Source organism: Lontra canadensis, unplaced genomic scaffold (assembly GCF_010015895.1).
Source record: "Lontra canadensis isolate GAN:19392208 unplaced genomic scaffold, GSC_riverotter_1.0 scaffold5, whole genome shotgun sequence".
NCBI lineage: Eukaryota > Metazoa > Chordata > Mammalia > Carnivora > Mustelidae > Lontra > Lontra canadensis.
In genome coordinates, this window is record NW_022630999.1 from 2,346,610 (window position 1) to 2,372,487 (window position 25,878).

General features: G+C 36.4%; 1 protein-coding gene and 1 long non-coding RNA gene across 2 annotated transcripts in view; one reads left to right on the top strand and one right to left on the bottom strand.

The window, feature by feature from the left end:
• The window catches only part of SPEF2 (sperm flagellar 2), a 169,129-nt gene that overhangs the window by 50,767 nt on the left and 92,484 nt on the right, over positions 1-25,878 (top strand). Inside the window, exons 10-12 of the mRNA XM_032851311.1 lie at positions 2,722-2,890; positions 23,240-23,459; positions 24,952-25,106. Of these exons, the coding sequence (XP_032707202.1) occupies positions 2,722-2,890; positions 23,240-23,459; positions 24,952-25,106 (544 nt within the window). The remainder of the gene's footprint in view (positions 1-2,721; positions 2,891-23,239; positions 23,460-24,951; positions 25,107-25,878) is intronic.
• LOC116864093 lies at positions 9,843-17,134 on the bottom strand. The gene is made up of 3 exons (XR_004381941.1): positions 16,977-17,134; positions 14,492-14,631; positions 9,843-9,995 (listed from the first exon to the last, which is right to left on the bottom strand). It is a non-coding gene; the product is annotated as an uncharacterized LOC116864093 (long non-coding RNA).

Genomic DNA, 25,878 nt, shown 5'->3' on the forward strand with positions numbered 1-25,878 from the left:
AAGCTTGGAATTGTTTGAAGATTATTTTACTCGTCATTAAGTCTATTTATTTTTATTGCAATTTGTTTCTAAAAGAAATTAATACACTTAGAAGGAAATAGTCAACAATACAAAATATATTAATACTATGACAGAATAAGAAAAAAGGAAAATCCAAATTAAAGTAGAAAGTTAAGAACAAGGGATAAACTGGAACATGGTTATATTGGCAGCAGTAGTTGCTGCAACTGAGCTGCAAATTTTATCTGAGCTTCCTGGTAGCCAAAGTAAAAAGGGAAATACAACCTGTCATGTGTTTTCCATGTTCCATTCTGGTTCTTTACAAAACATATCTCTTCTTGGCACTCATATAAGTTCACTTATATGGTACCGTCACCTAAGACACACTGAGTAGTGTAGTCAATCTAGTGGAGAATGTCCTCAGCAACATCTTTTAAGCAGATGTATCATCTGTCGTCATAGACTTACTTCTTGTGATATTCTTTGCTGAAAGCTAAAGGGGAATGACATCACAGTAGATCTCAGTGAAAGGGATTCCACAAGGGCAAAGATAAGGTGACCCAGTTAAATGTGTATACATCTCAAATTACTTAGACTAAGATCTTCTAGAGAACCCACTATTGCCCACAGTGGCTGCACCAGTTTATATTCCCACCAACAGTACACAAGGGCTCCCTTTTCTCCACATCCTTACTTTTTACTGCTTGTCTTTTTGATACCAGCCATTCTGACAGGTGTGAGGTAATATTTCATGGTGGTTTTGATCTGTATTTTCCTGATGATTAATGATGTTGAGCATCTTTTCATGTACCTGTTGGACATCTTTATGTCTGCTTTGGTAAAATGTCTATTCAGATCCTCTGCCCATTTTTAAAATTGGATTGTATGCTTTTTTTGCTATTGAGTTATGTAAATTCTTTATGTATTTTGGATATTATCAGTATGTGATTTACAAATATTTGGAAATATTTTCCCCCATTCAATAGATTGCCTTTTCTTTTTATTGATTGTTTCCTTTGCCTTGCAGAATCTTTTAAGTTGGATATAGCCCTACTTGTTTATTTTTGCTTTTGGTATCAAATCCAAAAAAGTCATTGCTAAGACCAATGTCAAAGAGTTTACTGCCTATGTTTTCTTCCAGGAGTTTTATGGTTTCAGGTTTTACATTCTTTAATTCATTTTGAGTTATTTTTTGTGTATTGTGTAATATATGTGTCTTTTAATTGCAATTGAACAAAACAATGACATATTTTATTATTCTGCACTACCAACAGTCAAGATAAACTCATGTTACTTCATTGAACAAGATATTATCAGTATTTTTTTTTCTAAAGCACAGGTAAATTTTTGGTATCAGCCAATTCGGAAGAACTGACTTTTTAGACTGCTTCTTAAAATTATTAATATTCAGATAATAGGATATTAATAAAGTAACTAAGATTAAGTTTTGGACAATATGTAAGTTATTAGTCACTTGCATCACCATAGAAACCAATGCCATTTCAATAATTCTGATGTTATATTATTTCTATGGCTGAGCTTATCAGTTTCTAAACTTTTATATCTCTACAAAGTAACCCTTAGCAACTGTAAACATTTTGTTAATGGAGATATAAGGTGATTATATTTGAAGTTGTACATTTAATTGAAATACTATTTTTCATATTGTGGCAAAACATACATAATGCAAAATTTACCCTTTTAATCATTTTAGAAACACACTTCAGTGGCATAAGTACATTCACATTATTGTGCAACTGTCACCACCATCTATCTCCAGAACTTTTTTATTATTCCAAACTTAAGTTTGTACTGTACACATTAAGTGATATACACATTAAATAACTCTCCAGCCCCTGATAAACCTCTGTTCTACTTTTGATCTCTGTGAGTTTGTCTACTCTGGGTATCTAATATAAATGAAGTCATATTTGATTTGTTGTTTTAGTGTCTGGCTTATTTCATTTAACCTAACCTCTTCAAGTTTCATCCATGTGGCATGTATCAGGATGAAATGAATGAATACTACTTGTTTTGTTGTAATTTCAAGCTCTAGTCTATTTCTAGAGAAATACATCAGAATTATGTCAGACTCTTTCCTTCCTTTGCATTTTGTTCTTCTTGAAACTGTCTTCCTATCAGGCTGTCCTGATTACCTCTTAAGCCTTCATCAGATTTAAATAGAAATAGTTACTGAAAAATAATTTTAAAGGTCATCAAATATACAATGACAATATAACCACCATACATTTGACTTTTCTATTAGAAATTATTGCAAATATGGAAACCAACTGTCATCCTAAAAGGGCTTTGGAAAATACTCAGTCTGTTCATTTTGCACAGGAAGACAGTGATATTACAACATTTAAAGGATTTCCTAAGATTGCACAGCCATTTAATGTCATGGCTGGGAATTGTTTTAGAAAAACCCAAGTTTTAGGATAGCACTCATTATTTTCAGGCATATTGTTCTGTTAGTGCACAGTCAATATGAAAGTTTGAAGAATCAGTGGCTTGAGGTAACATGGATTCATTCAAACCTACTAAGTTTGAGACGTTCTCTAGCCATTAGCAATATACAGTAATAGTAAGTGGAATCCCCAGTCTCAAACAGCAGACAGTAGGGAATGAATTTAATAATGTAAAAGCCAAGGTTTAAGAAATATATTGGACTAAACATTGATTCTTCTCTACTTATCTTTCAAATCTTTTTTGCTATAGTATGATTCCATATAAGTTGATGCATGATTGGAAGGAACTGTTTTTTAATGGAAAGCCCATATATGAGCAAGCTTCTATTAAGCATCTACCAGCTAAGCCCTCTGCAGAACAACTTACAGAACTGGAGAAGAGGGACTTACTCGATAACAATGATTATGAAGAATATAAGGTACTTACTAACGTGGCATAATGAGAGAGAATGCAACATAACGTGTGGTTTTCTCTAACATTAATTTTGTGATGTTGTGTCATTTCATCCTTACTAATAAAAATGACCATTTTATATTTGCCTTTTCCCTTGATTTAATTTGTATTTATATATTAATTTTTAAATGCTTAGCCTATTCATAATCTGTTATCTGTTACTCCTAGTAATACTCAGAGAGTGGTCTGAAAAAAAATAAAACATAATACATTGTGAGGGCTGATAGATTATAGAATTTTTAAAATATTTTAACTTATTTATCAGCATTTTCTTTGTATGAGCTGTATACCTTCACTACAAAAACCCTTGCATAAAGGTATTTCTTTAGTAATTTATTTAAATTGTATATAGTTTTTAGGGGCATATGAAAGAAGAGAAGTTCTGGATTTAGGAGTACCATGGATTCAAACAAAGCTTTATTCAGATTTGAAAAAGTAATGGGTGTCACTTGCACTAAAAGAGCTGCTTAAAAGACTATGGGTCAGGCCCACCAAGGTGAGACCTTGGGAAGCCTGGGAGAGACTTAGTTTCCCAATTTATGAAATGGGTATATTAATATACCTATTTTATTTTGTTGTTATAAAACTTATTTAAGATAATATGTGTTAAATATTTAGTCAAGTGCACTGCATGTTGGATACAAATAATATATATAAATTTCTTTCCTCATCACCCTGCTCTCCCCATTGCATTTCATTGCACCTTTAGGAAGAAAGATATTAAATTAAGAGCTATCAGATGGAAGTTCTAGGTAAATATGCATCAGTGAAATGAAGAATGAGGCCCACTATTATATCACTGAATGAGTTTTAGAAGGGTAGTAAGTGCAACATGAAAAAAAAAAAAAGAGAGAGAAGGAAGAATAATTTGACCAAATCATTTGCTGATATTTAGCAAATACACAATAAATGTTTGTTGAAAGGATGCATGAATAAAATGAATGAATGACAATGAATAGGGCACAGTGTGAAATAGCACTAATTTGTTAATATTTAAAAAAAGATAGATTTATAGGGGTGCCTAGGTGGCTCAGTTGGTTAAACATCTGACTTCTTATCTCAGCTCTGGTCTTGATCTTGAAATTGTGGGATCGAGTCCCATGCTGGGCTCCATGCTGGGCATGGAGCCTACTTAAATTAAAAAATTTAAAAAGATAATTATTATTATATAATAATATAATAATCTATAATTATCTATAATACAATAATCTATAATACAATCTGTGCTCTTGTGGCTCAAGTAACTTTTCCAGAAGCTTCTACATCTGAATTCACCTATCTGTTGTCATTGCTTAGCCAGGGACACATTTATGATAAAATGATGATGTGAGCTAATAAGAAATTAAATGTACATCATTGTAATTGGATGTATCTATATTTATATCATTAAAATAATTTTTATTTAAGAATTAGCTAGAACTTTATAGTATATACATGCATATTTATTTAGTATGGTTGTGGAATATAGTAGATCTAGTGTGTTAACCTAAAATATCCCTTTACATAATAAATTCTCTGATATTAAAATATGTGAAGGTATTTTTTCCTGTTGTAAGTTAAAAGTCATTTTATTTGACAGATTTTGCTAATTTATAGAATATTTATTTCTAAGTTTTTTCTTAAACAGCTCTATCTCCTCTATTCTTATTGCTTTCATAAATCAGGAGACCTGGTAGTCTGCAGCTTAGCAAAGATTTGCCTTTCTAATTTTTTTCTTGTTTGGGAAATCATTACCACAGGAACATGCTTGTCTTACCCACATCCTGAAGCAGCTGGTATGTTTCTTTTGCAGGAAATTATAAACTTTTGTTAGGAGTATGTGAGCGTCTAGCAATATACTTTATTTTGTTTATAGTTTTTGCTGTTTTCCTAGACATGAAAATTACCCTAGGATTTCTGATATATGTTTATATGTTCTGTTCCTTTCGACTACATGATGGAAAATAGATGATGCATAGGTGTTAGGATATTACTGTAAACTAGCCTCTTATCACTCCCTGTTCTTAGAGCTTTTTTCTCCTCAGAAACTTTCCACATGTTCCTGCAGGTAAAAAATAAATGCTTCAACTTGTAAACTATATCATCTGGCATAAATAATCTTTCGTAGGAGGAAGAGAGGCAACAATAAGCAGCTTAACTAAAGGAAACCGTTGTCCATATTTATCATTGCTAAATTTACTCAGGATTTTTAATCCTTCAAGTAAATGCATAACTTAGAAATTAGTCTTTGAAGAGTTTACATTCTTAGCATACTTAGCATACTGTATCTATTGATACGCCCAGATCCAGCATCCTGAAAGAATGGATACATCGGGGCTTCAGGCCCACACTTTTAAAGGTCTGTCAGCATAAGCTAGGATGCTTAAAATTTTTGAATATTACAACTAGAAATAGATATAAAAACAAATTTTCACTCATGTACACATCATTTATAGAGACTAAAATTTGAACCTCATTGCTTAACATCATTTCCTAAATCATCACATTCTATAAGCTGGATACACATGAGAGAGGTCTAATTCAAGAACAGTATGGCCAGGAACATCATCTATCTGTCCAAGAAGGAAGCCTCATGGAGCAGCCTCATGTTACAGCATATCCATGAACTACTCATCCAAGAGTGGGGAGCAGTCCTGAAAACCCAGTGGCCTATGGGCAGCAGGCTAAGCCAGGAGCCCAACTACTTAAGAGCCAAAGCTGTTCCAGCACAGCTCCCACCCAGCAGCCAGTGGTTCTTGACTGTGCAGTGGACTCCTCCTAGTAAATCCCAAACTTTCCCACATGCAAGTCCTTTTTATGATTCTTACTGGCAAATTACCCAGAATCCCACAGTATTTGATTTTTATAGAAACTGCTTATTAGCAGTTACCTACTGAATGAGTGGGAGTTACCAAAATTTGGTCTTCGTAAACTAAAATTTGGCCATGCTTTCTTGAAGACACAGATTTTTCGAAGTCTCTGGCACAAAGCACTTGGCAATTTATGGAGATCTGCTGTGCATGCCCAAGAACAAGTTGTTACCATTTTGGAAGAAGGATCATCTATGTTGTTGCAAGCTGTTCATGGTTTTTAATTGCTGTGATTTTTGTTTTTAATGAAAACCTGGTGTTTAAATTCATGATCAGTTGAGGTTGCTGTGGTTGTTGGATTACCCTATAGTGTGTGTTGTAATGCACATTTTTTTTATTTAATTTCTTTTCCATGTAACAGGATTCATTGTTTATGCACCACACCCAGTGCTCCATGCAACATGTGCCCTCCATAATACCTACCACCTGGCTCCCCAACCTCCCACCCCCCTCCCCTTCAAAACCCTCAGATTGTTTTTCAGAGTCCATAGCCTCTCATGGTTCATCTCCCCTTCTAATTTCCCTCAACTCCCTTCTCTCCATCTCCCCATGTCCTCGTGTTATTTCTTATGCTCCACAAATAAGTGAAATCATATGATAATTGACTCTCTCTGCTTGACTTATTTCACTCAGCGTAATCTCCTCCAGTTCCACCCATGTTGATACAAAAGTTGGGTATTTATCCTTTCTGATGGAGGCCTAAGACTCCATAGTGTATAAGGACCACATCTTCCTTATCCATTGCATCCATTGAAGGGCATCTTGGTTCTTTCCACAGTTTGGCGACCGTGGACATTGCTGCCTTGAACATTGGGATACAGATGGCCCTTCTTTTTACTTCATCTATATCTTTGGGGTAAATACCCAGTAGTACAATTGCAGAGTCATAGGAAATCTCCATTTTTAATTTCTTAAAGAATCTCCACACTGTTCTCCAAATTGGCTGCACCAACTTGCATTCCCTCCAAAAGTGTAAGAGGGTTCCCCTTTCTCCACATCCTCTCCAACATATGCTGTTTCCTGTCTTGCTAATTTTGGTCATTCTAACTGGTATAACGTGGTATCTCAATGTGGTTTTAATTTGAATCTCCCTGATGGCTAGTGATGATGACCATTTTTTCATGTGTCTGGCAGCCATTTGTATGTCTTCCTTGGAGAAGTGTCTGTTCATGTCTTCTGCCCATTTTTTGACATGATTATCCATTTTGTGTGTGTTGAGTTTGAGAATTTCTTTATAGATCCTGGATATCAGCCTTTTGTCCGTACTGTCATTTGCAAATATCTTCTCCCATTCCGTGTGTTGCCTCTTTGTTTTGTTGACTGTTTCCTTTGCTGTGCAGAAGCTTTTGATCTTGATGAAGTCGCAAAAGTTCATTTTCACTTTTGTTTCCTTTGCCTTTGGAGACATATCTTGAAAGAATTTGCTGTGGCTGATATCGAAGAGGTTACTGTCTATGTTCTCCTCTAGGATTCTGATGGATTCCTGTCTCGTGTTGAGGTCTTTTATCCATTTCAAGTTTATCTTTGTGTACGGTGTAAGAGAATGGTCGAGTTTCGTTCCTCTACATATAGCTGTCCAATTTTCCCAGCACCATTTATTGAAGAGACTGTCTTTATTCCACTGTATATTTTTTCTTGCTTTGTTGAAGATTATTTGACCATAGAGCTGAGGGTCCATATCTGGGCTCTCTACTCTGTTCCACTGGTCTATGTGTCTGTTTTTATGCCAGTACCTTGCTGTCTTGGTGACCACAGCTTTGTAGTAAAGCTTGAAATCAGGCAACGTGATGCCGCCAGTTTTGTTTTTCTTTTTCAACATTTCCTTAGCAATTCGGGGTCTCTTTTGGTTCCATACAAATTTCTGGATTATTTGCTCTATCTCTTTGAAAAAAACCGGTGGAATTTTTATCGGAATGGCATTAAAAGTATAGATTGCTCTAGGCAGTATAGACATTTTAACAATGTTAATTCTTCTGATCCAAAAGCATGGAATTGTCTTCCATCTTTTTGTGTCTTCTTCGATTTCTTTCATGAATGTTCCGTAGTTCCTCAAGTACAGATCCTTTACCTGTTTGGTTAGGTTTATTCCCAGGTATCTTATGGTTCTTGATGCTATAGTAAATGGAATCAATTCTCTAATTTCCCTTTGTGTTTTCATTGTTAGTGTATAAGAAAGCAACTGATTTCTGTACATTAACTTTGTATCCTGCCACATTACTGAATTGCTGTATGAGTTCTACTAGTTTGGGGGTGGAGTCTTTTGGGTTTTCCATATAAAGTATCATGTCATCTGCAGAGAGAGAGAGTTTGACTTCTTCATTGCCAGTTTGGATACCTTTTATTTCTCTTTGTTATCTGATTGCTGTGGCTAGGACTTCTAACACTATGTTGAACAAGAGTGGTGAGAGTGGGCATCCTTGTGTTCCTGATCTCAACGGGAAGGCTGTGAGCTTTTTACCATTGAGGATGATATTTGCTGTGGGTTTTTCATAGATAGATTTGATGAAGTTCAGGAATGTTCCCTCTATCCTTATACTTTGAAGCATTTTAATCAGGAACAGATGCTGGATTTTGTCAAATGCTTTTTCTTCATCAATTGAGAGGACCATGTGGTTCTTCTCTCTTCTCTTATTGATTTGTTCTATCACATTGATTGATTTGCAAATGTTGAACCATCCTTGCAACCCAGGGTGAATCCCACCTGGTCATGGTGGATAATCTTTTTATTTATTTTTTATTTTTTTTAAAGATTTTATTTATTATTTATTTGACAGACAGAGATCACAAGTAGGCAGAGAGGCAGGCAGAGAGAGAGGGGGAAGCAGGCTCCCTGCTGAGCAGAGAGCCCGATGTAGGGCTCAATCCCAGGACCCTGGGATCATGACCCGAGCTGAAGGCAGATGCCTTAACCCACTGAGCCACCCAGGCGCCCCTGGATAATCTTTTTAATGTGCTGTTGGATGCACATTTTTAATCAACAGCGCTTTTGTCTTATGATTTTCCACTAACTAGACTTTAAAGATGTATTTGTTTATGTTATGGTTTAACTCTAATACTCCTGTCACTACAGAAGATGTATACATACCCATCCCCAAATTTGTTTATACAATGGCTTATTACCAGGTCTTTCCCCCTCCCCCTCCATGGAGAATAGGAATGTGAAACTAAATGGGCCATGAAATTGTTTCTTTCCTACATAAGTCTCATCTGATTGGTTTGAACCTAAGCTCCAGATTCTATCTTGTTCTTACTCTTTAACTCCAGGCTTTATTTTGATCCAGTGGCTTTCTAGACTCAAATTCTGACTGTAGACTCTCCAGCTTAGCTCTTGCCTTGTTTCCTGGTGTTCCCTGGTTTCCCAGTGAATGACCCAGTCTTCACAGTGTATTATTAATCAGTTCCCTTATGGACAAAATATTAACTTGAAGCCTGTATCACTCAAGTGACATCACTGGGTAACTGATCCAAGTACACTGATTAATTTTAGTAGATGAGTGTGAATAGATCATTATTTTTACTTATTTAAGAGATATGTGTTGTATTAGCTCAGGCTGCCATAAGAAAATACTGTAGACTGGGTGGCTGAAACAACAGGAAATTTTATTTCTCACAGTTCCAGAAAGTCCAAGTTCAGGATAATAGCTGATTCAGTTCCTTGATAAGGACTCTCTTCCCGACTTACTGATGGCTACCTCACTGTGTCCTTACATGGACAGAGAGAGAGAGAACTCTGGTCTGTCTTCTTCTTAAGAGGATCCTAATCCCATCATGGGGGTCCCATCCTCATAAACCTTTCTAAACCTAAGTACCTCCCCAAAGCTCTGCCTCCAAATACCATCACGGTGTGGTTAAGGCCTCAACATATGAATTTTGGAGGGACAACTTGTTTATTCAGGACACATGTTTACTCAGGACACATAAAATGTCTCAAAGTACATATTTGCCAGTCAAGTATAGGAAACTTATTTTCACGTGAAATTGTTTTATTGCATTTTATCCCCTGCTGAGAAAGAAGTCTTAACACCTTGTCTTTTGATGATGAAGATATGTTTGTTTCCAGACATGCAGGAATGTAGCTGCCTTTTAAGTAGGTAGAGTAAGCAGTTGCTTTCATATTCTTAGTTGAGATGTTCTGTTAGGCATTCTACTTTGAAACTTCTGCCTGCCATTGTACCTGATACCCCACATTATCACTCTTTTGGATTAAGACTTCAGAGGTATCTGTTAAAATATAAACACTTCCCAAGATAAGTAGTGAGAATCATGATCAACATCCAAATAGTTAGAAAAGAAGTTTGATATTGAAAGGAATGTTCTCACTATCATTCTAGTTTAGTTTATATGTCATACATTTCATAGCTTCAGTGTCTTCTCCCTTTTGCTTAGAGTTTTGCCTCCAACCCCCTAAATTTCTCCCATAATACTAGGGCTACCTGGTTGTATTTTTCAGACTAAGCTTCATTATGTGGCTGTGTCTTGGTGGAGTCACCAGTATGCCCTAGAGTAGTGTGACTCATGTAATCATCCATAGTGATAATAACTTACAGAACAGAACATCAATGTATTGGTTTTCAAAGAGAGACATAGTTGCCCTTGGCCTGTGGTTGCCAAGAAACAAGGTTGTCTTCTAACTGCTGTGGATCAAATGTTTCAGAGCGCTGGAGTACGTTTGACAGAAGTCTGGGACTTCTGTCCATGGGATGAGGGGATGGAAGGAGACCTTAGGTCATGGAAAGGGTATTTCACTTTAAATGACTAGAATAAGTGACAACCTAACCTCATTAGAGAACCATGGTAGGAATAGTTGAATTAAGGTATCAAGTCCAAGGCATTAGACCAGAATTAAGAAATGGCTTACAGGGCACCTGGGTGGCTCAGTGGGTTAAAGCCTCTGCCTTCGGCTCAGGTCATGATCTCAGGGTCCTGGGATTGAGCCCTGCATTGGGCTCTCTGCTCAGCAGGGAGCCTGCTTCCCCCTCTCTCTCTCCCTGCCTCTCTGTCTACTTGTGATCTCTCTCTTTGTCAAATAAATAAATAAATAATAAAAAAGAAATGGTTTACAAGGCCAAAATTGGTACCCAGATAGAAGGAGGGGTGAGAAGGATATAGCAAAGGAAAAAGAGTTTGGGATGGCTGAGATGAATAAAAGTAGAGTGACTGTCCACCACCCATTTTTATTTTCTCATGATGACATAGATTAGGGAGAAGCCAGTCCTCTTTTAGGATCCTCTCATCTGGGGTCAGGCAAGACAAAGGATGGTTCAGGCCTTCCTGGGCTTTCTAACACTGATTTTCTGGTTCATCCTCTACCTAGTTTGCCAACTAGAGGAGCCAGCTTCTATGCATCTAGTCCAGCTTATCTTCAATTAATTACTCAGATTGGCCACCTAATATTTTAGGAGAGGTTTTAAAGATCTGAACTCTAGAACTGTGTCTTGTCAGCTACACATGTCATGTCAGAACACATGGGGTTGTTAATCTCAGGAAAATTGAATGGATCCAAGAAAGTCTGAATTTTGGTATGGGGCAGATGTCTTGGGCTGAAAACTAGAAACTTTCTCCCCTGGAAGACCCTCCCATTGCATTCCTCCTACCCAATGCCCAGGGTGTCTCAGTCATATTCTTTGGTACACTGGATTTACCATAGTCTTTTATACAATGTGTAGTCACCTCTAAGCTTTTTTTTTCGGGGGGGGGGTGGTCCATACCTCTTTAAGATATCAACCTTAGCAGTTAAGTCATGGAAATAGAATGCAGTAGCCATTGCTATGAGAGAGGGTATTCTGTGTGGAAAAATTCTACATGAATTTTTCAGTGATAAGCTAGATAGACCAAATCATAGTGTCTGCACACTTTGTGATATTAGAGAAATTCCAGCCAAATGTGTCCCTGGCTAAGCAATGACAGCAGATAGGTGAATTCAGATGTAAAAGCTTCTGGAAAAGTTACTTGAGCCACAGGAGCACAGAGATTATTATAGATTATTGTATTATAGATAATTACAGATTATTATATTATTATATTGTCTTGAGGCAGACTACCACCTCCCTAATGAAGAGAACATGGTTTGAGCGACTAAGGAATGAAATTTACTATTTTTATAAGGACAGCTACCACCACCAGAATTGTTTGGCAGCCTTGGCATAGATAGGGCTCTGATATAAAGTCCAGTATATATCTGAGGGCATTTGGGGCCAGGAGAAATGCAAGACTTAGTGTCTCAATTTGTTCTAGCTCCAGGCAATTGTGCTTTGAAAAACATTGGGCTAGGCACACAGCTGCTGTAATTCCTGGTGTGTCACGTTTAATGCCTTGGAAGGGCCTTGGTGGCTTTCCAGAGCAGTGAATGGAGCCAGGAGTAGGAACCTGCCATTTTGGGGTAAATAAGCTATTCTCTCACTGATCCCTCTCTGTGAGTCACTGTGAATATGTCTGAAATCAGAATACTAAGTAAGTAGAAGCCCTTGCCTATTGTTTACATCCAATTTGTCACTGAATTTCACCAGCACTGAAATGTAAGTTTTTAGGACAGAGGATCTCTCAGAATGACTTAGTGTCAGTTACCCCTACTAATCAAACCTACAAGACAAAGTATCAGCTCCATGATTCTCGCTGCCTAATGCATAAGTAATCAGTTGCTCAAAGTTTTAGGAAAAGAAGACTGCCACTGTTTGCAAGTGCTGAGCATTCTGAATTTCCAGATCTGTTACCAGCTAGAGTAAGTGGATTGCAGAATGAGGTACCAGACTCCCCCATGTGTGGGCCTATAAGCTTTGACAGTGTTCAGCACCACATGCTAGGTAATTGATCATGACCAACTTGAATTTCCCTCTAAAAACAAGTACAAGGTAGATGGACTCTGTTATCCTAGGTCTTCTTTTGTGCAAAGCTAGAATTAAGCACATCTGTTCATGGAACACTACATCAAAAACTAATGATGTACTGTAGGGCGACTAACATAACATAATAAAAAAAAATAAAATAAACACATCTGTTTTCATAATAATAGATCAGGACAGCCTGGGGAAGGCTACTGCTGGGACAGAAATGATCAGACTTCTGAGTAAAAGACATAATTTGATTAAGACCAGTTCTTCAGATTGGCTGATGAATTGGGGTTAACCATGAGATTGATTGATAGACAGGCATTGATGACTTAGTTCTGCTTCTGGCCAGAACAGTCTTCAGCTCAGCATGGCAGGGGAAGTAGAGTTAACCTCTTCCTTTCCCTCATTATCATGAGCCACATTTGTACTTCCTGGTGGTAGATAATGGTGTGGCCCAGTCTGCGTGCTCTAGCACAGAGGGGTGTGGGGGCATACCTTCTCTCTGGAAGTGCACCTCCCTGACCAATGTTAGTGTGAGGTGTACATCCCCACCTCCCTGGCTTCTCTGGAACCTGAAGGCCAGACTGTTTGGCCAGAAGGTATGGTCAGGAAGCTGATAATACTCAGACCTGACTGGAGGTCAGATGACTCAGAAAAGCTGCCAAGCTCACTCATCGGGGCCAGTTCATCTTTTCAACTCGTTCTGAGACCTTTAATCTGGGCCCCTGCACAGAGCCCATTCCATAACAGCTCCTGGACGAGAGGCCAGAATTCAGTTACACATCAGCCAGCTGCTATGTCTTCTCTTCCTCCTTAACAAAGGCAGTATAAGGCAGTATCGATCCTTTCCATTGGACCCTGGCTATCAAACAAGCACCACGCAGTGGTCAAGAAACCGGGTGGCCAGGTTATATCAACTGAACTCCCCACCAGATAAGGCAGCCAGCTACCCCTTCTGTTTCTCCTGAGAATTCTGGCTGGTTGTCAGGAATTTTTAAATCTAATTTACAGATTTCGGCAGTTCCTTCAGATTCCCTCAGGATTTTGGGGTGGTTGGAAGATAGAAAGCTTAAGAAAGGGAGACAACACAGCCTCTGAAAGCTACCAAGTTTTTCCCTATTTATGTCTGTGGAGTATGTCTTTTTTCTGAGTGACAGATTTCTCAAGCACTGTACCTGGAATATGGCCACATGACTTTCCATGTCGCCACTGTCGTAAATGTCCTTCCATAATATCAAATGCTCTCTGGTAGGAGACAGGACAGATCCAGACCAGAGGTCAGCCAGGAGAGCTAGTGCCCGGGATTAAGTTCTTAGAGCTGGAACCAAGATGGTCAGGATAATTTACCTGAAGTCACTGAAAACAGGAAGAGGCGGGGGTGGGCTCAAGCCAAGGCCTTTGAATACTCCAATGATCAAAGCTCAGGTTGGGTGAGAACCAGACTAGAAAATGAAAACAAAGGCGGCAGGCTGGAAGTGAGGCAGAACAGGAACAGAACAGGACTCACTCACATTAAAGTCCTGGAAACAAAGTAAGGAAGCCCTAGGCAATTGCCACAAAGAGAGCTGGAATGCCTGCAGCTTATTTTTTTTATTATCTGCCAGTCAGAGGTACACGGTTGGGTCAACCTAGTTTAACAAACCCAAGAAAAATAGGCAGTTAAAAATATGAAATTAACGAGGTCACAAACAGCTTGCCATAGAGTGGCTCTTACCTACCGTTCACACAGGCTGCTCTTTTCTACACCAGGACACTGAGAAATCTCTGGCCTTGCTTCTTACAAAGTCCCTAAGTTAAAAGTTATTTAAATTTACTGCATTTTCACTGGGATGCTGTGTGCTGCCATTAAAAAATAAATAAAAACAAAAACAAAACAAAAAACCAGAATACCTGGATTTAATGGAGAGTTTCCCTCAAAATCATCCTGCACAGCCATGAATTCTAGAAATGCTTCCAGGATTAGCTCATTTCATACATGGTGTGTGGATTCTTAATAATTTCTGTGAGGATGATGTTTTCTGATCTTGTTCCTGGATTTGGAATTGGGTTGTATCTAAGTCATCTTTGTACTTAATCAAAATTACTAAAATATAATATCCATGTATTAACTCATTTATTCAGTTCACATAAGCCCGTGCTACTGATTGCTTGATTGATTCATTAATTCAGTCAATAAGTATTGACTGTCTACTTTGTGCCCGCACTAAGTACTAGAGATATGAAGTTGATTAAAATAGAGATCCTTTCCTCCTGGTGCTCACAGTTTAGTGGAGATAAGAAAAAACAAAACAAAACAAAAACCAATATTCCAGAGCATGATGTTAAGTGTGGATAAACACAGATGGTTATGGGGACACTGGAAGGGGTGAGTTACCGCCGAGTTGTAAGGTATGAACAAAATTGTATTTCAGGTATCAAAGACTGTCATCACTTTCTCACTTCTTGCAGAGTGGTGTGCAAGAGAAAGCCAGCCATAGGAGATGCAAGACTAAGGCAGCTTGAAGATCTGTATGATGGAGTGTATTGGTTGTGCATTGGCTGTACTCTGAAAGGTTCATAGCCCCCTTTTGTGGAGTTACTACCTGTGGTGTTTCTCAAAGACACTTTATTAGAAGCTTCCATCTTAAGTCCTTTGGCCATGCTGTACCAAGACAATTTGTTCATTGTTGGTTTTATTATATAGATTAAAAAATTGCTTTTCAGGAACACCCAGGCAGATGTCAAAAACACTGTAACTGTTGTGTTCCCTAAGAACTTCTGTCTCTTTCTAAGGAGAAAAGGCATTTGTCTTGTTTTGTTTTTGTTTTTGTTTTTGTTTTTGTTTTGAAGGCATCTGTAATTGAATTGTAAGAAATGTAGAGCCTACCAAACTGGGAATATCTGGGACACATTAGGCTGTACAGATGTTGGTAAGTTCTAACAATCTATGAGATCAAATTCTGGACTATGTGCGCTTTCAGACTAGCACTGCCACTCTACAAAAGCCACATTAGGATGCCACTACTAACCATCACTGGCATAATCCAGTGTTTTGTTTGTTGGTTGGATGTTGTGTTAGATAGAGACACTCAGATTTTATGGACTGAATAATATCTCCCAAGGCCCAGATTCTGGTTATCCAAGTTGATCAAAGTGAACCATTCCTGCCCCTTCTTTAAAAGAGTAGATGAGGAAACTCTCTTCCTAATTTGGATCTTTGGAAGTGGCAAGAAATGAGAAAGAGGTACATCTGCTTGAGTCCAAAGGTAATCATGTACACAGAAATAAATGTATTTGAGAAAACTGTGTACCTCCACCAGCATCATCATCAAACCACTTGAACTGAACACATGACTGATCTCAGGGTTTTCCCTGAAGTGTGCACATCAGCCTATATCCAAGCACACTGTTCCCAAGCAGATGCTGTGTGTAAATGCTCACGTTTCTTTTAGCCATGGTTAATAACGAGGGATGAAGGATAGTGACACATCAAAGCATAGAAAACAAAAAGGATATGACAGATTGAAAACCAGAATCAGAAGTCTATGTAATCATGAGGTACCTAAAATATGATATAGAGAACCATGTGAGTGTGAGTGGGGATCCAGGCTGTAAATCAGTGGGTAAGATCCATGTAATTTATGAAGATAGCAAGAATAGGTAGATCCTATGGTCCCAGGAATTCAGAATTCAGTTTCCAAAAAGGTCAATGTAAATCAATTGATGAAAACAGTGCTGGTAAATATATAGTGACTTCCAACCAAGGGCAGAGGTTGTTTACACTGTTGTAAATTCATGGTCCCTGTGTGTCGGTAGACAAGAATTCACAGGGAGAGGTGGTCCCCTAGGTGTTGGTGGATCTTGAGTTTTTTATCTTCTCAAGTATACATACTGATGGTATTTATGCAGGGACAATAAAAATATTACTACTTATAGAAATATTCATAATTATTATATATATGACAATTTCCACTAATCAAGTGCTAGTATCAGGGAGCACATCTACACAGAAAAAGTATCTCGTTAAATCAATAGTTTGAACCAAGTGATACTTACTTAGTACTGTCCACGCAAGGCATCAGAGTCTTGAAACTAATAATAAGATATCTATTTATAACAGTACCTGAAGGAATAAGAATGGTACATTTTGTTATACGATATTTCCTCTAATAAAATTTTATTATATAATTAACATAATTAGATATAACCAACCATGTAAAATAGGGATCTGGTAAAAAAAGAAAAATCTAGTTCCTCTTCACTAATGGCTCTCTTTAGCTCATTGTATTTAAACTAGTAACTTCATTCTGGTCTGAATTTTCCTTTTGTCAGTTCTTCTGACCTCTTTTTCCCTGCCATGTTTTTATTCCAACCTGAGATGATTACTTTAACTTACCCTTTATCTTGGTCTTCATTTAGAAATTTTATCAACTGTATTTTTAAGATGGTTCTACAAAATGTGTTCCACCAAATCCTTGATCTCCTTATCTCCACAGGTTAGCCTAAGTGTTCAGAGAAAATGTTCCTAACCTAAGCATTCAAAGAAAATGTTCTCTGCATGGTCAACATTCTATCCCATTGTGTTGGCCACATTCTACCACTAATTCAGTGATGGAACAGGGCTTTATTCTGATCCCTTTGTGAGGATGAATGCCTCTTGGATTGGGGTACAAGCTGAGTGTGGTTTCTCCCGTTGGTAACCCTCCTATGTGACAGTTATGTGCCTCCAACAGCAGCCTGAGAACTTCATAGTTAAGCATTTAAAGTGCACAGTCACATAGGCTACACACACAAGGATTTCATTCAATTTTACAGCAGCCCCGTGAAATAGATACTATTATTACACAAAGAGGAAACATTGACAAAAGTACAAAACAAATAAGTAGCAGAACTATTATGGGAACCCCGGTCATTTGATTTCAGTCCCAGAATGGTTCCTTTAGAAGAGATTGAATGACTATACTGCACAAAATCATTAGAACATTGGAAACTTTCCAGTTAAAACTGGACTTGGACTTAAAGCCTTTTATTATTTTTATTTTTTGGTGTCTTTTTTTTTTTAATTATGATCAGGTGGCCAGCATATAGTACATCATAAGTTTTGATGCGGTGTTAGAGACTTTTTTTTTTTAAGAATAATTTCTCTGGTTTGTTTTTTTAATTTGATTCATTTCTGATTGGCCACATTACATAAAATAATTATCACTTGTCTAATTTAGAAGTATAAGTGATTCCATGAAAGTGGAAGCAAGGAATATATTCTAATTCAGTGATTATGGAAAGCAGTTTAGTATTTAGGTAATTTTGAACAATGCACATAATTATTGTGCACAGAATTATTAGAAAAACCAAAGACATTAAACTAAAACAAAATAAATTTTACAAAGAAAAGATAATTTGACCAGAAGTAATAATCAGATACAGTTATATTTATTTAGTAATTAATTCCACCAATTTTAAAGGAAAACCTATTATGAATACTTTGGGGTGTTTTTATTTATTTGTTTCAAAAAGCATTTCTTTACCTCAGAATGTTGTCATATCTGAAATTCTGTCACCAAACCAAATCTTCTATAGCACTTATCAAATCTGTCAGTTTATATTCTGAGTGAACATTTTTTTGTCAGACAATTGATAGATATTGAAAGAATACTGATAAAAATTTAAATGCAACAATATAGGCATGTATTTATTAATATATGACAGAGCATATATAAAACATGTATACATTTATATATGACCTGGCATATATGAATATTTATGCTATGTCACATAGAATATATATTAATGTAAATATACAAATGTAAAGATTTATATCCTGACTTGTAGTCAGAACAAAGATACTACTTTCCTCCTCCTCCTCCAAAAAAATAATGACATAAGGCAATTCAGATTAGCAGAAGTTGAAAAATTGACTTGTGTTTTGTGAAGAAATATAGTGAATTTTGTCTTTTGTTTTTGTTCTCTCTTTGGTTTTCATGACAGCACTATGTTGTTGAGGGAGCTCATTTTCTCCCCCAGTGGATATTTCTCATGTTTTTCTGTCCCAGTTATTTGGACTAAGAAGACAAAGTTAAAGGGGTTGGGGACAAGTTGACTGGGGGCAAGTGATAAAATTTTTTTAAAAAGTGCTAATGAAATGGATCAACTTTGGGGTGCCTGGGTGGCTCAGTGGATTAAGGCTTCTGCCTTCAGCTCAGGTCATGGTCCCAGGGTCCTGGGATCAAGCCCCACGTTGGGCTCTCTGCTCAGCAGGGAGTCTGCTTCCCCCCCCACCTCCGCCTGCCTCTCTGTCTACTTGTAATCTATGTCAAATAAATAAATAAAATCCTTTAAAAAAATTGGATCATCTTTAATAAGAATTGGAGGAGACTTAAACACGATTTTTTAAAAAAGCTGATAAGCTGATATATCTTGAATTCATAATGTTCTGGACCACTGACACAACACATTAGAGCGTTTTGAAATTTGAATAGTTAGATAAATAAGTTGTATGTACTAATTCCAAATAACCTTTTTTTTAGGTTCACTTAGCCAACATTTAGTACATTATTAGTTTCAGATGTAGAGTTCAGTATAATTTCAAATAATCTTAAAATATATCATAAATGGTAAGAATTTCTACTCTTTGTAGATTGTGGATGGCATTTATGAAATTGTTACCTACTTATGTTACTAAATTTTATATATGTATCAAAGATAATTTGTTAAGATCGTTTAAGTGACTTCAGAAAAAATAGTATCTTACCGAAGTTTTCAGTAATTTGTATCTAAACTAAACCCTGATTCTTATCTGTTTTTATGTCTTTAATTTTTTTAAATTTTTAAATTATTATTACAGTGATGTTATAGCAACTTTGAACACTTTAGAAAATACAATAAATCAATGTGTTGAATTACTCTCCCACCAGTATTGAATGAGAAGTATGACTAATTTTTTTGTGTTAGACAAAATATGATGCATCATTGTTTTATTTGGGTATCTTTATTTCTGTGAATTTTAACATTGCTTCAAAAATTCATTGACCATTTTATTCTATTTTGGGTACTGACTGTTCATATTCTTTGTGCCTTTTTTTTCTATTGGGATATTTTTCTTTTTTATCTGATTACTTGCGGCTTTTTATAAACTAAGACTCTTTACCCTTTGTCAAAGGTATATATGTTCATATTCCTTTTGTTCTATGTTTAAATTGTGTGTAGGTATGTTTATGTGGGGGGAATGTGTAGAATATTTTATTTTCATATAACCAAATTTATCAGCCTTTTTCTGGTTTCCATGCTTAAAAATACCATCCTGGAACATATAAATGTTAATCCAGATTTTGGTGCCTTCATGATTTATTGGTTCCAGAATCTATTTTCATAAAAAATATAAGGATATACAACTTTTTTTAATTTTTTTAAAATAAAACTTATTTTTTTAAACATGTGGCCATAAGTTATTCCAGTGCCAGTTATGAAATAATCTACTTCTCTGTTACTGTGAAATATAAACCTTATTATGTACTGAATTCCTACTATACTTAGCTCTGTTTATAAAATTTATATTTTTGTGCATTGAACAAACATTTCTTTCTGAAACTCATTTTTTTCATTATTGTATCTTTTTTTAAGTTAAATTCCATTCGCCAACACATAGTACATCATTAATTTCAGATGTAGAGTTCAGTAATTCATCAGTTGCATATAACACCCAGTGCTCATCATATCACATGCCCTCCTTCATGCCTGTCACCCAGTAATTCCACCCACCTCCCCTCTCACAACCCTCAGTTTGTTTCCTATAGTTGAGAATCTCTCATGGTTTGTCTCCCTCTCTGGTTTCATCCCGTTCAATTTTCCCTCCCTTCCCCTGTGATCCTCTGCACTATTTCTTATATTCCACATATGAGTGAAACCATATGATAATTATCTTTCTCTGATTGACTTATTTCACTTAGCATAATGTACTCTAGTTCCATCCATATGGTTGCAAATGGCAAGATTTCATTTTTTTGTTGTTGGCTGAGTAATATTCTAGTGTGTGTGTGTGTGTGTGTGTGTGTGTGTGTGCAAAATATATACTGTATATGACTGATATATCATTTGAAAATATCTCCTCCTCTACTCTATGGTCGACTAATCTTCAACAAAGCTGGAAATAATACCCGATGGAAAAAAGACAGTCTCTTCAACAAATGGTGTTGGGAAAATTGGACAGCCACATGCAGAAGAATGAAACTGGACCATTTTCTTACACCATACACAAAAATAAACTCAAAATGGATTAAAGACCTACATGTGAGACAGGAATCCATCAAAATCCTAGAGGAGAACACAGGCAGCAGCCTCTTTGACCTCAGCCTCAGCAACTTCTTATTAGACAAGTTTCCAAAGGCAAGGGAAACAAGCAAAAATGAACTATGGGGACTTCCTCAAGATCAAAAGCTTTTGCACAGCAAAGGAAACAATTGACAAAACCAAAAGACAACCTACAGAATGGGAGAAGATATTTGCAAATGACATATCAAATAAGGGCTAGTATCCAAAATCTATAAAGAACTTATCAAAATCAACACCTAAAAAACAAATAATCCAGTCAAGAAATATGCAGAAGACATGAGCAGACATTTCTGCAAAGAAGACATAGAAATGACCAACAAACATATGAAGAAATGCTCCACATCACTTGGCATCAGAGAAATACAAATCAAAACCACAATATCATATGGTTTCATTTATTTGTGGAGCATAACAAATAGCATGAGGACATGGGGAGTTAGGAGAAGGGAGTTGGGGGAAATTGGAAGGGGAGGTGAACAATGAGAGACTATGGACTCTGAGAAACAATCTGAAGGGTTTGAAGAGGTGGGGGGTGGGAGGTTGGGGGAACCAGGTGGTGGGTATTAGGGAGGGCATGGACTGCATGGAGCACTGGGTGTGGTACAAAAACAATGAATACTGTTATGCTGAAAATAAATTAAAAAATTATTTAAATAAATAAATAAATAAATAAATAATACAATAAGATACCACTTCACACCAGTCAGAATGGCTAAAATTAACAAGTCAGGAAACAAAAAATGTTGACAAGGATGCAGGGAAAGGGGAACCCTCTTACACTGTTGGTGGGAATGTAAGCTGATACAGCCACTCTGGAAAACAGTATGGAGGGTCCTCAAGAAGTTAGAAATGGAGCTCCCAGCAATTGTGCTACTGGTATTCACCCAAAGGATACAAATGTAGTGATCTGAAGGGGCACATGCACCCCAATGTTTATAGTAGCAATGTCCACAATAGCCAAACTGTGGAAAGAGCCCAGATGTACATCAATAGATAAATGGATAAAGAAGATACGGTATATATATAAAATGGGATATTACTCAGCCATCAGAAAATTGAAATCTTGCCATTTGCAACAACATGGGTGGAACTAGAGGGTATTATGATAAGTGAAATAAGTCAATCAGAGAATGACAATTGTTATATGGTTTCACTCATATATGGAAATTAAGAAACAAAACAGGATCATATGGGAAGTGAGGGGGGAAAAAAAGATGAATCAGAGAAGGAGACAAACCATGAGAAACTCTAAACTATAGGAAACAAACTGGGTGTTATGTGCAACAGATGAATTACTGAACTCTACCTCTGAAATTAATGATGCACTATATGTTAATTAGCTGAATTTAAATATAATAGAATTTTTAAAAAAATTTAAGTATCCTTAAAATCTCTTGTTTCTTTTATTGTGTGTTACAAAATGGATACTTGCTATTCTTCACTTTTGTTCAGAACTAGTAGCAATTTCTTTATCATGATTAGTCTACACAAGTTCTAGAAATATATCAATAAAAAGTAACTTTGCTCTCTAAACATTTCCATTTTTATGAGTTCCTTCCTCATTTATTTATTTAAAATTATTTGTTCCTATTTTAATTTTTAGTTTGTTTCCCTTATTTTCTTATTTTAGATCAGGCATTTTATGGGACTATGAATTTTCCTCTGAGTACAGTTAGATCCCATCCCATATTTTTAATAAATCTATTTTTTAGTGTTCCATTGCACATTTTTATTTTTAATTTCTTCTTGAATCCAAGAACTATTTTACAAGAATGCTTTTAATTTTTAAGGATTTATATTTCTCATCTCTTTCTAAAATTGATTTCTAGTTTTATTGCAAAGAGCATGATTTGTAGTTTTTGGAAACCTGTAATTATTTGATCATTTCAGCAAGAAACCAGAAGAAACTGGGAGTCAAACATAATAGAGTTAGAGGGCATCATATCAGGCATGAATACTTTTTTATCTTTCTTATATTAAAATATCTTAAAATAAGTTTAGTATTTACATAACAAGGCAGATAAACGACTATTCTCTTTTATCTGCTTACTGAGAGTAGCTTCAATTTAAGTGTCTTTATGCTCAACCTGAGTTACAATATGTCTCAAATAACTCAATATGCTTTCATAAACTGTTGAGGATTTTTGAGTTTTTTCTTTTTCACTTTTCCATACAAAGCTTTTTTTGCATATTATTTATGTTATTTCTATTTATGTAACATAATTAAAATATTACTTTTGTTTGCTATAATTTGAATTTATTTTAAATATTAAAATTTTTATGTCTAAATTCCACTTTTAAGAATATTGGGGTTTTTTTATTGTTATTTTGCAGAACATGATTGGAGAATGGGCCTTACCAGAAGAAATGGTTGATAATATGCCACCCTCCAACAACAACATATTGGGTCATGTGATTCAGAGATTAGTTGAAAAATCTCATCCTCCTCAAGTCAAATCAACAGTACCAGAATTACCTTCATTTGCTATTAAAGGGTGCTTACTGGGGAAAACATTTAGTGGAAAAACCACTGCTCTAAAGGCTCTACAAAAAGGTAGAATTTTCTTTTTTTTTTTTTTTTCACTTATTGGTTTCTATTTGCATTGACTGTAGCTTCAAATGTCTATGTATGTAGACAATATACATAAGAACCTGCTGATATATTGGGAAACTCTGTCATCAAAAATTTTGCCCAAGACAGACACTTTTAGGATTGTAGAGTCATAAACTAGTGCTGTCCCAAGCAAACCTGGGTATATGGATATGTTATATGTTGGTGTGAATAGTATTAAGAAATAATAAGTTAGAAACTTTTCCTTATAGATTTTATTTACCTACCAATGAAGGGGGAAATTAATAATTTATAACAAATATAAAAGAAATCCACTTCAAATTATAAGTGTATTAATTCTTCACATTCATTGAGTTCTGTCTTTTTAATGAAGCTGTGGCTTTTCTTTTGAAGCTCATTCAGTTAGAAGGCCAGGTTTCCATCTGTTTAATTACTTTTTACTCAGTTATACTTATTTTTTACTGTTTTCACTGGAAAACTCATTATTTGCAGAGACTATTAAGACCATCTTAAACTATTTCAAGGCAGACAAGAATAGATCATTCTTGAGATATTAAAAGGACCTCCTTGAAAAGCAGCTTTACAAAGACACAATGAGATACCAGTTCACACCCACTAAGATGGGTATAATTAAAAAACAAAAGGAAAATAGCAAGTGTTGGTGAGAAAATATTGATTGGAACCCTCCTCATACATTGCTTGTGGGAATGTAAAACAGTGTTGCCACCATGGAAAGCAATTTGGTGGTTCCTCAGTAAATTAAAAAAAAAGAATTACCATATGGCCCCAACAATTCCATTATGGGATATATACCTTCAAAGGTGTGAAAACAGGTGTTCAAAATAAATCTTGTGCAGGAATATTCATAGCAGCACTATTAATAATAGCCAAAAGATGGGGGGGAGTTAATCCAAATGCCTGTCACCTGATGAATGGATAATAAGAGTGGTATTAATCTATGCAGTGAAATATTACTCAGTCATTAAAAAGGAGTGAGGTACTGCTATGAGCTGCAATGTGGATGAACCTTGAAAACATGATGCTGAAAGAAATGAGACATGAAAGGTTATATATTTTATGTTTCCATTTATATGAAATGTCCAGAATAAGCAAATCCATAGAGACAGATGACAACTTAGTGGTTGCAGGGACAGGGATAGAGAGATAAGGAGTAACTGCTTAATGGGTACAGGGCTTTCTCTTTGAGTGATGAAAATTTTTTAGAACAAGATAATGGTGATGGTTGGACAACATGGATGACCTAAATACCACTGAGTTGTATGATTTACAGTGGTTAAAATGGTTAGATTCATATTATGTGAATTTTACCACAATAAAAAAGAAGTGGCTTGATCCAAAAGACAGTTGTAGGAGACCCAAGAGACGGTGTTATTGGATGAAGGCAGCACAGAAAAATAGTTATGTCAATTTCCTAAATGAAAAGATATTAATAAAATTGTCTTTTGCACTTTAGACTTTCCTATTCAGATACTTTCTATCGACACTCTTGTCCAAGAAGCTATCAAAGCATTTCATGACAAGGAAAAAATTAGTGAGGCTCTGCCAACTGAGAAAGAAGCTGAAGAAAAGACTTTACCAGTTCTGCAAGAGAAGAGCAAAGAAATCCAGGCAAGTGTGAATTTAGTTTTCTTTTCTGCTCCTCATATTTTAGACATTTGAAGCTGGATGGAATCTAAGAGATCTTCTAGACCTAAGGTTGGCGAAGTTTTATGTAAAGGCCCAGAGAGAAACTACTTTAGATTTTATGGATCAAGAGACAAAATCAAGGTTATTGTGTGGGTCTTTATATAATGAGAGAAAATTTCTCCCTGACACCCCCATAATACACCCGTTTGCCCGATGGGTTATGCAGGGTGGTTGGCCCACTTCATGCCCCATTACCATCAGCTGGAGACTGTCTCCTGAATGAAGAAAGAGCCACAGGCTGGTAAGACTAATAAGGGGATGAAGGAGCTAAATTGCAAGGGATTGGAGGAGGGTGGGGTATGAGTGCTAGAGGAAGGCAGTTCACCAAGTCATCAGCTCCTGGAGTGATATTTCATCACTGAGCCCCTGGCAGTGGCCAACAGCAGAGTATCCATTGCATAGTTAAAGACCAGTGCCAGCTTTGGGCGGTAGCTGAGGCAGATACTCGAGCAGAGCAGAGAAGGGGCAGAGGGGGATGCCAGGCTTGGTCCCCTGGCTCACAGTGCTATTCCACAGAGGGATGTCCAGGGACCATATAAAGAATATTTGGCTGGCTGAATTCAATCTGCAAGTAGATCTCAATTGGAGGGATGGTGGAGAAGGGGGAGGTCTTCCTTGTGGTTTATCTGTATCACATCCCCATCAATATCACATCTTGCTACATTGCATAAAGATTCTAAGGCAGAAAAATATG